The 14,948-nt window shown below is 39.0% G+C and overlaps 1 protein-coding gene across 1 annotated transcript in view; it reads right to left on the bottom strand.

Annotated features, from left to right (window-relative positions):
• GALNT12 (polypeptide N-acetylgalactosaminyltransferase 12) overlaps nucleotides 1-14,948 on the bottom strand; it is a 48,511-nt gene that overhangs the window by 32,026 nt on the left and 1,537 nt on the right. The window contains exons 2-4 of the mRNA XM_039329327.1: nucleotides 13,060-13,229; nucleotides 10,119-10,308; nucleotides 1,346-1,531 (exon numbers count right to left, since the gene is read on the bottom strand). Coding sequence (XP_039185261.1) covers nucleotides 1,346-1,531; nucleotides 10,119-10,308; nucleotides 13,060-13,229 — 546 coding nt within the window. The remainder of the gene's footprint in view (nucleotides 1-1,345; nucleotides 1,532-10,118; nucleotides 10,309-13,059; nucleotides 13,230-14,948) is intronic.

The following is a 14,948-nucleotide window of genomic DNA, read 5'->3' as shown; positions in this document are numbered from 1 at the left end:
TTCATTAAGGCAGAGTCTCTAGGAACATTTTGAATTGTTTCTTTTTAGATTTCTTCAAGTTTGTTGAGAACCCACTTTAGCTGATGAATATTTTACAATGTTGAATGAAAATATCAATTGTCATGAGAAATATAGTATTTTGATTAAAGTATCCTAGCTAAAGGGATACTTTAAAGGTAAACACCTAAAACCACAACATCAGAGGACTGAAAATCTTTTTCTCCAAAATCTAAGTTCTTATGGGCACTGGTATCTTGATAGACCCTGGCATGAATGCAGTAGATGTGGTAAAGGTGAATTATACTCGAGTTCGAAGACTGAACATTTCATTAGCTGAGAACACTGAATAGGACAGAACAGGAGCTGGGGGACTTAGAGCAGGAACAGAACAGATCAGACTTGAAAGGAAGAAATGCAGAAGCAGAAAGATCAAGTCCTGAGGGAAAAGTTGCTGAAGTCACTCTTAGCATCAGGAAACCAGTGGAAAGCAATGTGATCAGAAAACAAATACTCTCACCAAAGCAAGATGAGGCAGAAAACTGTACAATAAACATGAGGCAGAGAAAAGAAACTTTGTGAATTTGTTTCCCATGAGAACGTGTTCGTCATGGATTCTATATTAGTGTCAAATGGGAAGGGGAATAAGAATGTAAAGGAAAGGATTTTGTAGGAAATTCCAAAAAGAATGAGGGAGAGGAAACCAACCTGTAGAACCAGATATAATAAAGTTTGCTAATTGCTTCATTAATAATTTCAGAATTTTTCACCTTTCAGTAATAGTTAAAAAGCTGTATTATTCTGATTCATTGCACAGTCAGCAATGATTGTTTAGACTTGATTTTTATCCACCTATCAAGTACTTTCCAAGGACTTGGGATAGACAAATCTTGTTGTTTGATGGTATTAAAAATATTGTCGCAAGACGTAAGCTGTATCAAAACTGCCTTTTGGAATTGACCGATGACAATTTTATCAATGCCAATGTCTTTAAGTGACACTCCAGATGTTTGGGGATTGCACCCAAGGTGCCTATTACTGCTGGTACTATTTTTGTTTTCTTTTTCCATAGACATTATTATTATTCTTCACTCTGATGCTATTACTTAAATCCACATGTTAATTTCAATTATTACTGATGGTCACACAAACTAATAGTAGTACTGCAGCAATTAAACCAAATTGTGCAAAAAATAAAATGCAGTGGAGGACAAAAGATTACAGATCTGATTCTTAAAATAAAATTGCCAGTATAATAATCTAGCATGACTGTATTGTATTTGATCATTATTCATCCCAACAGGTTTATCAAAATATAACTTCAGACAAAACTCAAAATCAATCTAACCTGATAACATCAATCTTGGATTTTCGGTTTTGCTGCTCCCGCTCTGGTATCACGTGCCAAGTAAAGACCAGTCTCCAGTCAAACCCACCAATCTGTGGCTCTCCGGCATTTCCCAAGTATTCAAAGGTGTTCCAGTCAATTACATCAATCACAGGACAGACGACAGCTGATGGTTCTTCTCTAATTCTATGCATGTTTACAAAGAAATATTGTTTGTATCCTGATGGTAGAAACTAAACAAGTTGGATAGATTGTAGAAGACCGTTAGAAAAGTATACTTTTTCTAGAGTAGTTTTTAGTTTTTCAATTTTTTTCAGATATTTTACAATATTTTTCTAATAATTGAAAAAGTACCTAACCAATATCTATCTTCAAAGTAAGTATAAGGTTGTTTAAGTCTGAAAATTGCGTTTGGACTGCACTCCCAAAATTTCCACCCAGCATAGTTCCAAAAAGATTTGGAGGACTCCAAGTTGGGAAAGACTAACATACTAAAAGAGAGAATAATGCTTTATATATTTTATTTTTGTGTATCATGTGCACTTTCTGCATATACATTTTTGGGCCCCCACTTTGACAGCCTTTTGGAAGCTCCTAAAGACTTGGTTTTACCAGCAGGCCTGAGAAACTCAGAGTGCAAAGGAGGCCATCAATGGCTTCTTTAATCATGTGCTGTCACTAGGGGGATGGGGGGAGTCATTTTTTTTCTACATTGTGTTTTTATTGGTTGCAAGCCATCTAGAGTCACTTTGCGCAAGTAGACAGCTATATAGATTTTATAAATAAATATTTATTTATTCTTTATGCAGGAAAAACTAAGGAAAGAGATGAAAAATGTTTGCCCTTATACCCTCACTCACAATGGTCTCATTAATAAGTGTGAAGCATAACTAACTATTATCTTCCATATACTATTATGCTAAGAATTTCACTTCAGTGCTGTTGCAAGAGGCAAACAAGCATACTTGTGATATTTTCTTTCAGTCAAAATTCAATAAACTCTCCTTTTATTTGTCTGCTGACGTCATCAGATCAGTTAAAAAATTTCAGCTATCTTCTCTCTAAACTCTTCTATTTTACAGTTTACCCAAGGCATCTTGCAACATAATCTGAGAGACTGGTTCTATTCTAATTAAATACAATTATGTATGTGTAACTAATAAGTTCCAGCAATAAGTTTGCATAATTAATGAACTGTTAAATGGCTTAAACAAAGGACACAAACCATCAGCAAATATACAAAATAGTTGCAGGAAAGTAACAAGCAGAAAACTTGTAACATGCCCTGTAAAAGGAAGACAACATTATGTACTACCGCTGGTGATCTGAGGATTTTTTTTTAATTTATTCATCCCATCAGACCTTTTTTTCTCCTTCTGAATCCTACGCAGGGTGGCCAATGTGACCAAGAGAACTTATTAATATTTTAAATTTTAGAGGCAAAAATAATGTGGAATATTATTTCTCACTGACTGTTGGCCTCTCTTCATCAGAATAATCAAGCTAAATAAAAAAAATGAGATTTCTTATCATCAACCAACATCCACATGGTTCATATGGAAGACAAACCTTTATGTTATGGATTATAGTAATTTGCTTTGTAGTAAATGAACTAATTAATAACTTACAGAAGCAAATAAAAACAAAAATGGAAGGAAATACGTTATTCCGTTTCTGTCACTATACATTTATTGTGATCTTGATAATCATCTTCAAGGAAAGATGAAAGAGATGAAAATTTGGAGCAGATAAAATGAAGGCAAGCTGAAGAATAATAGAACTTTCATCAATCCTAGCATTCACAAGCAGAAAGAGACTCAAGTTACTCACTCTCCAGTCCAAGCAACTTCAAGAGTTCAGTGGCCACTCCTCCTGACGGTGCCTGTCAGTGAAATGGCCATACTCCCAGCAAGCTGCAGACTAACTGCCAAACAACCACAGATAAAGATGAAGGACACAAAGGAGGAAAAAGAAGATGGAGTCAGAGATGGTGAAGAAAGAAGACCAAGAGTACTTGTATTTGATTCAAATTATCCAAGCAGTTATACTAGATTAAAATGATACAATTAGAATACAAAAATCTATAGCAGAATCTATGTAAGGACTTTCTGTTAATTTCTACCTAGAGAGCTGAAAGCAGCAAGTACAATTATTTCTAACATGAAGGTGATATTATACATCAAGAAATCATTTGCTTCTTGAACATTTTATTTATACAAAGTCAAAACTATTGTACAACTTTCTTCCAGTCCTTCATTTCTAATTCCAGCATATTTTGTGTAAGACTATTAAAACAAAAAATCAGTGGTTCTCAACCTTCCTAATGCCACAACCCTTTAATATAGTTCCTCATGTTGTGGTGACCCCCAACCATAAAATTATTTTCGTTGCTACTTCATAACTGTAATTTTGCTACTGTTATGAATCATAATGTAAATATCTGATATGCAGGGTGTATTTTCATTGTTACGAATTGAACATAATTAAAGCATAGTGATTAATCACAAAAACAATATAGCAATGCTCGCTGGAGAAGCTTACTCTTCCTTGCTCAAAAATGTTGGGAGGGAGGGAAGGGGAAGGAAGGAAGGAAGGAAGATTGAAGGGGAAAGGAAGGAGATGGAGAAGGAAGGAGATTGAAGGGGGAAGGAAGGAAGAAGAAAGAGATTGAAGGGAAGGGATGGAGATGGAAGGAAGGAAGGAAGGATTGAAGGGGAAAGGAAGGAGATGGAGAAGGAAGGAGATTGAAGGGGGAAGGAAGGAAGGAGAGGAAGGAATTGAAGGGGGAAGGAAGGAAGGAAGGAAGGAAGGAAGGAAGGAAGGAAGGAAGGAAGGAAGGAAGGAGAGAGAAATTGAAGGGGAAGGGATGGAGATGGAAGAAAGGAAGGAAGGAAGGAAGATTGAAGGGGAAAGGAAGGAGATGGAGAAGGAAGGAGACTGAAGGAAGGAAGGAGATTGAAGGGGGAAGGAAGGAAGGAAGGAAGGAAGGAAGGAAGGAAGGAAGGAAGGAAGGAAGGAAGGAAGGAGAGATTGAAGGGGAAGGGAAGAAGATAGATGGAAAAAAGGAGGGAAGGAAGGAAGGAAGGAAGGAAGGAAGGAAGGAAGGAAGGAAGGATTGATCTTTGGAGAGTCATGTTTTCCCAGATGGTGATGAACTGCAACTCCCAGCATTCCCCACTCTTTCACAGTGCTTTTTAGGACTGCTGGGGATGGTAGTCCAGTAAGGTCTGGAGACACATACAGATGCCTTAGCAGGGAAAATTGGCCGGGTAATTGCTGCGGCTTTACTTGGAGGCATTCTGCAGCTCCTGAAAATCACTTTAACCAATTTTCCCTGGTTCAGCAAAGGCAACAAATAATAAAACAAGCAACACGTACCGGTAATAAAATAGCCCAAATTGTCCTTTCCAGTGCAGATGAAAAGAACCAGGGAAAGGGAAATCGCGAGGAGAAGCAGTAGGAAAAGTGCGGCATTTTGGATTGGGCACACAGCCTTGCCCGCAGGCGCTGCCAAGGACACACAAGCAGCTCCGTACAATTGCCTGGGGAAGGGGGGAGGCTCTGTGGAGAGCCTGGCAGAGAGCCAAGCGGCGTCACCTCCGAGGTCTCGGAAGCTGTGCAGAGGATCCGCGCGGCTCAGAGCCACCGGCCGCCCTCTTGTGCCTGCCAACTTGAAGCCCTCCATCCTCATGCCAGCACCTCTTGTCCTCTCAAAGCCGCCCCCTCGGGACCTGCCGCCCCTCCAGCCTCCTAAGCGCCACCGCAGCAGCAGGGTCGCGGGAGCCCCTTTCTATGCCACGCAGCCCTTCACCGCCAAACCCTTCCCCGACTCGTCGCATGCAAGAGGAGCCCGGCCGGAACGCCAGGTCCCACTCGGAAGGCGCCGCTTCTCCCCTCCCGGCCGGCCTCCGACCCACATGTGGGCATCACCGCCGCCTTGCCCTCTTCCTCGCCTCCTGGCTGCTTCCGAGGCCCAGAGCCCGGCGAGCTGGGAAGGAGCTGCTCCTGCCCGCCAACCCCAGGGCCGCGTTGGGCACCAGAAGGCTGAGGCGGCCTCCGACAGTGAGGGAGGTGGGCCGAGCGGCACAGGGGAGGCTCTGGCGCGGCGGGTAGCCAGGAGCGGAGCACAGCCGGACAACCAGGAGGCATGGGGACTCGCTCGCCGCCGCAGCTCAGCTCAGTCAGCAGCGGCAGCAGCAGCGGAGCAGCCCAGTGGCAGTGCCAGTAGCAGCTCAGACCCGGCTTGGCTCGGGCCAGCCACCCACGCAGCTGAGCCGGCCTGGGGTGGAGTTGGGGGTGCGCACGATGGTGCTGCGGTGGCAGGAGCAGGCGCTGTTGGAGAAGGGTGCCCTGGAGGCAGAGGAGCCGGCAGAGGAGGAGGAGGAGGGTGGCGATGGCTGGATAGAGGAGCGGTTTCTCGGTTCCTAAGACCATTGGAAATATGTATTTTCCGATGGTCTTAGGCGACCCCTGTGAAAGTGTCGTTCGACCACCAAAAGGGTCGCAATCCACAGGTTGAGAACCGCTGCAATAAATCAATACATCCTGCCGTTCTTAATCCCTCCTCAAGTTTGCAGTCAGTTCATTTAAATGAAGTTTGTATTGAAGGAGCAGCAGCAACCAAAAACAGGCCAAATATATATTTGAATGACACAAATCACCATCTAGCACTATGTACACTATGAAATTGGCGTGCTAGGACTCTGTAGCCCACAAAGTATGCAGCTATGATATTACATCTACTCTTCATCTGACACTCTTGCAAAGGAAAACTTAGGGTTGCACAATGCAGGATCCCTTCTGAAACATCATATCTCAGGAACATGGTTATGACAAGACAAATGAAGTTTTCAAAAAGTTGTTACTTCAAATATCTGGATGCCCTGGAAACACAGTCTTCCAAGATTTGCTTGCACCTCATGTTTCTCATCAGGAAAAGCAAGAGTTCAGCAACACCAGTCTAAGAGAACTGCCACTTCAAGACCACTGTAGTGATTTCTCATGGGCAGCTTTAGGATGTTAGAAGGCAGAGTTTGGGGGAAAGTACCTGAGGAGTAATTTGGATCCTGGACATACAGAAAGTCCTCAATTATGACTCGTTGCTTGTGTTTGAAGTTCTAATGGACCCACAAAAAGGTGCAGATAGTCCTTGAAGTTACAACGATAATAGGGCCTGCCTATTACAGTTGTAAGTTGTGATGGTCATAAATCGGGTCATCCATATGACCAACCTGATTTTATGATTATTTTTGTGACAGCACAGTCATTAGTTGTGAATTAATGGTTTGCTATGGGAGTTTTGCTAAAACTGGAAGTAAGTGCCTGTTTTCAGCACAACTGTTATTAAAAAAAAAAAGGCAATAAAATGGTAAGAGAACACCTATCCAACCTTGACGAATATAAATCACCGGGACCCGACAGATTATATCCCAGGGTTCTGAAGGAGCTGGCAGATGTTATCTCAGAACCATTGCACCACATCTTTCATAAATCCTGGAGCACCGGGGAAGTACCTGAGGACTGGAAAAGGGCTGATGTGGTTCCCATCTTCAAGAAAAGGAAAAAAATGGACCCAGGAAACTACAGACCAATCACTTTAACATCAATACCTGGGAAGATCCTAGAAAAGATAATCAAAAAACAGATCTGCGAACAACTAGAAGCAAACAAAGTTATAATTAGTAGCCAGCATGGGTTTTTTAAAAACAAATCATGCCAAACCAATCTTATTTCATTCTTTTATAAAGTGACTAAACTAGTAGATCAGCAAAATGCTGTGGACGTAGTATACTTAGATTTCAGTAAGGCATTTGATAAAGTAGATCACAACCTACTCCTTGGTAAGCTAAAAAAGGTGGAATAGACAACATCACCACCAGATGGATCTGTAACTGGCTGGCAAACCGTACTCAATGAGTAGTCGTTAATGGTACTACATCTACATGGAGGAAAGTAAGCAGTGGGGTACCACAAGGTTCCGTCTTAGGCCCAGTATTCTTCAATATCTTCATCAATGACTTAGATGAGGGAATTGAAGGGGAACTCATCAAATTTGCAGATGACAACAAACTGTCAGGAGTAGCCAACACCCAGAAGACAAACTCAGGATCCAAAAAGATCTTGACAAACTTGAACAATGGCCCTATTCTACAAAATGAGTTTCAATGTGGAGAAAATCGAAGTTTTACATTTAGGCAGGAAAAATCAAAGGTACAAGTACAGATTGGGCAAGACCTGGCTTACAAACGGTAACTGTGAGAGAGATCTTGGAGTCCTAGTGGATGATCACTTGACCATGAGCCTGCAGTGTGCAGCAGCAGCCAAAAAAACTAATACAATCCTGTGTTGTATAAACAGAGGCATAGAATCAAGATCACGTGAAGTATTAGTACTGCTTTATAAAACCCTAGTAAGACCACACCTGGAATACTGCAGCCAATTTTGGTCACCATATCACAAAAAAGATGTTGAAAGTTTGGAAAAAAATTCAGAGAAGAGCATCTATGATGATTAAAGGCCTGGAGACTAAAACATATGAAGAACTGCTGCAGGACTTGGGTTTGGCTAGTCTAAAGAAAAGAAGAAACAGGGGAGACATGATAGCAGTATTCCAGTATCTGAGGGGCTGCCACCAAGAAGAGAGGGTCACGTTATTCACCAAAGCACCAGAGAGCAGGACAAGAAACAATGGTAGAAAAACTGAACAAAGAGAGAATTAAGGAGAAACTTCCTGACAGTGAGGACAATTAACCAGAACGGCTTGCCTCCAGAAATCATGGGCGTGCCATCACTGGAGATTTTTAAGAAGAGGCTAGACAGTCACTTGTCTGAGATGGTATAGGTCCTCCTGCTTGAGCAGGGGGCTGGACTAAAAGGTCTCCAAGATCCCTTCCAGCTCTATTCTCTTCTATTCTAAAACAGTCACATGACCATGGGACTCTACAAACCGTAAATGTGGGCTGGCTGCTGAGTGCCTGAAGTGGCCCATGTTTACAGGCATTTGCAGCATCCAGTGATCACATGATGGCGAATTACAATGGTTTTTGTCAGAAACCAGCACTTACTTCCAGTTTACAGCAAAAATGCCCATTGCGGACAATGGGTTCGCTTAACGACCATGGTGTTCACTTAACAATCATGATGTTTACTTAACAATCACAGAATTTGCTTAGCAACTATCACGCAAAAGGTCATGTGATAACCATCACAACTTAAGAAGTATAATTTTGGGCTCAATTATGATTGTAAATCGAGGACTATCTGCACAGAGTGATGCAATAATTTATTCCTTGTAGGAAATGGATTTTACTATTATAATTTAATAATTTACCATTTAACACAAGTATATGGAACTTGCAGATTTAGAAACCTTAACTGGTACTATATGTATTATTCCTGTTGGTAGCAAATACAAAGAACATAAGTAACTTTCAACCTAAATCTTACCCTACACTGCCATCTTGTGGAATATTCCCATTATTAAGAATAAGAGATATGATTATTTCAAAAAGGTTTCAAATATAAATATCATAAAATAAGTCTCTACTATTGTTCACTAGGGTTCAAACAAGTAAATTAAATAATTAAATAAAAGTGAAGTATAAATTAATATATTTTCTTCAAAATATTACACTTAAGTATTACAATAAAGATTTAACAGACTAAATATCACTCAAATAATCATTAAACTGAAATGTCATTTGTAACAGCTTATGCCATTTATAACAATGTCATCAAACTCATGATGCAAACTGACACAAATGACATAAATATAACTTAGCTTACAATTATGTGTTTTGTCTGGGAAACTTTGAATGTAATAATTTATTATTATTAGATGTATTTGGATAGAAATGTTATCTTTGTTCAAGTTTGCTCAATGGAAATATTTAAAATCGGGAGCTTACAATATTATATGTGCGGACTTTATAGTATTTAGAAATTCACTCAAATAGTCAACCTGCCTTCTTTTTTAAAATCGCCACATACTCCTAAATCCACAAACTCTTTGTTTTATTTTTTTGCTTTCACGTCATTGAAAAGCATCTCTGTTTCATGTTTTTGCAATCATGATGTGACAATATGTGGGAAACCCTGCAAATGTTATGCATATATTTTAATTACTTTTAATAATTACAAATTATTTTTATGTAATTATTATCACATATCATACAATGCATTTGTTTTCCTTCTCTCTTAAATCTCTTTCTCCCATGATTACTACTCTCACATTGTCACATAATGCAACTTCATTACAATGAATCCTCCCACTCTCAATACCAATAGCATATTTTGAAAACAGTATCTGGAGAAGGTATACATGACATGAAAATGTTTACTCCTATAGCTACTCACTGAAATAATTATGACAGAGCAAACCAATATATACTTCTTTAATTTACACCATCATAATGATTTCAATAGATAGATTACACCTGAAATATAGTCCAATGCCATTTATTTATTTGATTCAGATTGAATTATTTATTTAATCTTTTGAGTCTTATTTTAGTGGCCATATTTTTCTTCACCGTACATTTGTTATTCCCATATAATTTAAAAACTAGTATCATATATTATAAGAAAATATAATGAAAATAAACATCAAGATGTTGCACTCTAATATATTTTAAATTTCAGAGGTAAAGAGATAAGAAAACAATATGTAAAATACAAGGCGTTCGCTTAGCTGTCACAATCTTAAAAAAATCCAATACAAATTATCAAATGCTTCTAACGTTGGAATTAATATGACAAACATTTATTTATTTACCTTTCTAATAATGGTTCAAGCCACTCTTCATGGCACTCACAATGGCAGTCGAGAAATGTAAGAACATCTCCTCTTGCTACTGAACCTCCCAGCAGCCTTGCTCGAACCAGCCCTTCTCTTTTATTTGCTCTGATAAGCCGTACCTTGCGCAAATTCGCCAGATAGTTTTCCAAATCTTCCTTTAAATGTTCTGTTGCAGAAAAATAAGAACTGTTTACTGTTATCTATAAGGAATTTATAATAAATGGACCACGAGTGTACTTTTTTTTACACTTTGTTGCATCTAAGCAGAGATGAAGACAAAGAACTTCTGACAGAAACTCAACTAAAAACCTTGCCTTGCATGTTCATTTACAGTGGTGCATTGAAACACGGTGTCCTTGAATCACCAAACCCTCAAAATGGTTGTCTTATGTGTTCTGAGTCTATAAGAAATTTTTATGTTCCAAACCATTTTGATTTTGGAACTTTATAATCGTCAAAATAACAAGATCATTCAGTGTTCTCTGGCTGTGATTGAGCTATTCTTCATGATATCCTTTCCATCATTATCAACCTCACTTTAATATGATGAGAGGCAAGTAATATATGATGCCAGGTGTCACACAAACCTTTAAAAAGTGTAACTCTCTCTCAACCAACTTGTACAAATTTTCACTTGCAATCTCTGAATATCAGATCTCTGAAAGATATTATTCTGAGATCTAGCAAATTATTTTCAGGTATCCATCAGTGCAATATTCCTTCTTTTTAATAATTAAATAGGTTTTATAAATCCATTTTCCAAACAGACATACACAAAATAAAAATAAACAATTCATCACATGCAAAAAAAAGAATAAAATTACACAAGTAAAAACATAAAGAGCCAGTTTGATGTAGTGGTTAAGGTACCAGGTAAGAAACTGAAAGTTCTAGTCCTGCCTTAAGTACAAAGCCAGGTTGGGCTAGTCACTCTCAGCCCTAGAAAGCAGCCAATTGCAAACCAATTCTTAAAATCTGCAGGGACGTGTTCCAGCAGTTGTCAAAAGTCAAAAATTTACTCGAAGGCACCAAACAAATATACACACATAAATATAAAAAAGAAACTGTACAGGTAATCCCTGAGTTACGAGCGTTCACTTAATGCTCATTCAAAATTACATGATGAGCGCCCCTTAGTGCTTATGAACAAGTCCCAAAATTACAAATATTGCAGCATCACAGCAGCCGTTCGCCCTTACGAGCGACCGCAGTGATTCTGCAACATTCACCCTGGTTATTCCCTCCCTCCTCACCCACGCTCCGGGTCTTCCAAGGCATCAGGCCTTCAATATTCACCCTGTGAAGATCGAGATCCTTTGCTTTCTTGGCTGCTCCAGGCCTTCAGTGCGTTCATAGAAAATGAAGTCCTAAAATAATGCAAGATCATGTGAGATCAGTGGGGCGAGATCTCTCACTACTGATCTCACATGATCTCATGGTATTTTAGGCCTCTGTTTTCTGCAACACATAATGGAACCGAAGCCGTGGGATGCTTCCACGTGCCTCCGGAGGCTGGATCGGGGCTCCGGAGATGTTTTCCAGGCCTCTGCGGACCGGATCTGAGGCCGGGGAACATCTCCACACCTCTCCTGCGGCCTGATTCGGGCTCCAAAGGTGTTTTCCAGGCTGCTGCCGCCTGGATCTGAACGCTTCTGCGCCTCCCCGTGGTCCGATCTGGGCTCTGGAGGTCTTTTCCAAGCTGCTGCCACCTGGATCTGTGGCTGGCAAACACTTCTGCAGCCCCCCCCCATGGCCTGATCTGGGCGGCAGCAGACCAGAAAAGGCCTCTGGAGCCCAGAACGGGCTGCAGAAGCATCCCCTGGCCTCAGATCCGGGTGGCAGCAGGAACCACAACAGACAGGAGACAGATCTTTTCCAGGTCAGTCCAGCGCAGCAGGAAGGAAGGGGGAAGCATGCATATTTTAGTGGGCCAGGGAGGCTTTAGGGGCCTGTTCAATCACTAGACCCTCCATGACCTTCCCAAACCTGAGATACCTCATGTTTGCTTAATGAGCTGCGTGTGTTTTAATGAGCAAATGAGTGATCTCATTCGAGGTATGAGATTCACTCTACGAGTTTTCGAGTTACAAATGGAATGGGCAGGCTCCATTACACTCATTAACTCAAGGACTACCTCCCAAATTCTACATTCCAAATTCACCTGATTTTCTAAGACTTTAAAAATGAAAAATAAGCTTTCAATATTGACCAAACCAGTCCATGATTTTTTCCCAAATAATGTGACATTTTCTGATTAAGAGAGTATACAACTAGATTTCAGAGATGTGTGATTTAGGAATTTTTGAGTGTAATATTTAATTCTTGCAAACTCCCAATCCTACAACCTTCTTTCAACCTGATATTCAGAGAACAGTTCACAAGACTGATTGGCAAACCTTTTTAATTCCTGTGTTGAGCACATATTTAAGAAGATATTATTTAAAATGGATGGAAAATTAATACCATGGCATAGTTGAAGTAGTACATCATAGAATCTGAAAATGATTTGAAATATTATGCAAAACTACATTAAAGGTAAGTTATTTACAATATATCACAATATAAACCCATTTTATATATAAATATTTAATTTTAACATACTCCCACTCTTCATTCAAATATATAATAATTAGCATACTTTAGGGAAATATATTTTATTTCTTCAGACTTACACTCTTTATGATAATAAAGCTGTTCTTTTTGTGAGAGTTTTTTTTATTTAATGAGTTAGCTAAATTGGTTTATGCTGTTCAAGAAATACAGAAAACTATTTTGGCTTTCTTTTCAGTTTACATATTCTTATTTTTAATAATATATTGTACAATAAAAAAATGTCTTTCCTACTAATGCTAATGCTGTTAGATTTTTTCTTTCACTAGAAATCCTATGCAAACAAAGAAATATCTGCTCATCTTACCTTTATCACTATAATCATCTACAAGGATAATTTCTTCTAAAAGAATGTCAGGAGATGTCTCAAGAACACTATGAACTGTTCTCAGAAGAGTTGACCAGGCTTCATTATAAAAAGCTATTACAACAGAAGTCTTTGGCAAGTTATAATAATCATATTTCTTTTCTTTACATCTGTAAGAAAAGCACAAAGTATTACAATAATTTAAAATCAGGCATGTACTTACACACCATGATCAGCAATTAATACAACTCTGAACCGTACATGCAAAAAATGTATTGTGTGTACAACTAAAATTTCAGTGTGTGTGTGTGTATATATATATCATCAAACTCCGGGATAGGTATAAAAACAACTGTTCATGATTGCTTAAAGAGGCCTGGCTGTCCGATGAGTATTCGATCAACCGCCATATATATTTGCTGCCAGCTTACCAGACGCTAAGGAAGCATGAACAACAACATAAAGATCCACAGTGTGTACAAAAAGCACCGCCCACACACAAGAGGGAGGGGGATAGGAAAGACCCAGGTCGCTTACCCATGGGACAGCATGAAATTGTAACGAGTGAAGAGGGAAATGTCAGCATAGCTGACGGCAGACCAGCGGGGGCAGTACGGAGCACAGGATAGGAGAAATGCTACCAGATAGGATGACATAACGACTCAAGGGGGTCGTAGGATGAGATAAATTGAAGGATGATCCGGCAACAACTTCAAACAACCAGATACGAGCAGAGCAGGCGGGGAAAGTAGAAATGAGAGGGGAAGATCCAAACGCACACAAGCGGACGAGACACAATTAGGGAAAATACGATCGATGGGTGGATTGGAAATTTTACTTAATGGAGTATCAGAATCAAGACATCCCTGAACATCAAAAGGCATAAATGGCAAAAGTCATTATGAGGCTGCTATATAAAAATCTTGTTTGGTGTTCATTTTGTACATATATTCCAACAACCATCTCATCAAAATCCATTATACTGGAAACAAGCCCTTCCTTGCCCACCAAAATGTTCCTGATTTTATAAAATTACACTAGCTTGTCTTAAATAACAGGAATTATATCTATTTATTGCCAAATAGAATAATACTTGATTTATCCATATGAACATGCTCGACTATAATATTATCAATGTACTTGTATACTCATAGGAAGAAAGGTGATGTGGCTAATTAGTTTTCTACAAGCAATCTTAAATCCTGCTATTAGAAAGTTTTGTAAAAAAGAAACAGAACCAAATATGACAAATTATTGCCAGTGTCCCTATGTATGATTTAGGGTATTTTCTTTGAAACACTGTCAGGAAAATATTCTTTCTTAAAAAATGAGCAAAGATAGAACTTCTCAAAATTCCAAAGATTAGACATTGATAGAAAACTGGAAAACAAAATGAATGTAAAGATAACTCTCCTTTGGAAAATGGAAAACTCTTACCTAAATTCTGGCATTATGTGCCAAGGGTTACCACGGTTCACCTAATTTGGCCCAGTCTTTTGTATGAATGTAATAATTATAGCATGCAAAACTACATAAATTAAAATTGGCTGAATTTTAGTTTATGGCCTGGAGAATGTATATCTCATGTTTTTATATTACAGTACAAGTCTGAACATCGAAACTGATATGCTACTTAGTCAACTGTTTTGAAAGATGTTTTAATAAAAAGCTGTTTTTTAAAAATAAACTTTTTATATATCAAAGCAATTGTGGAAAGCAAAGATCATGGAAAACAGGATGATAAAATACTCTAAAAAGGAAGAGTCAGGACTGAGAAGGTAATGGAACTATGCTAAGTGATTTTGACAATACTGTCTGGATTTCATTTCCTTCACACAATAGTGTGAAGCCTACTGTGTGGGTTGTTATAAGCAGGACTTTTTTTCTCA

This window comes from Crotalus tigris, unplaced genomic scaffold, assembly GCF_016545835.1.
Source record: "Crotalus tigris isolate CLP2741 ecotype Arizona unplaced genomic scaffold, ASM1654583v1 scf7180000024391.5723578, whole genome shotgun sequence".
Lineage (NCBI taxonomy): Eukaryota > Metazoa > Chordata > Lepidosauria > Squamata > Viperidae > Crotalus > Crotalus tigris.
Note: the sequence above shows the minus strand (reverse complement) of the source record. Positions and strands in the feature narration are given on the sequence as shown.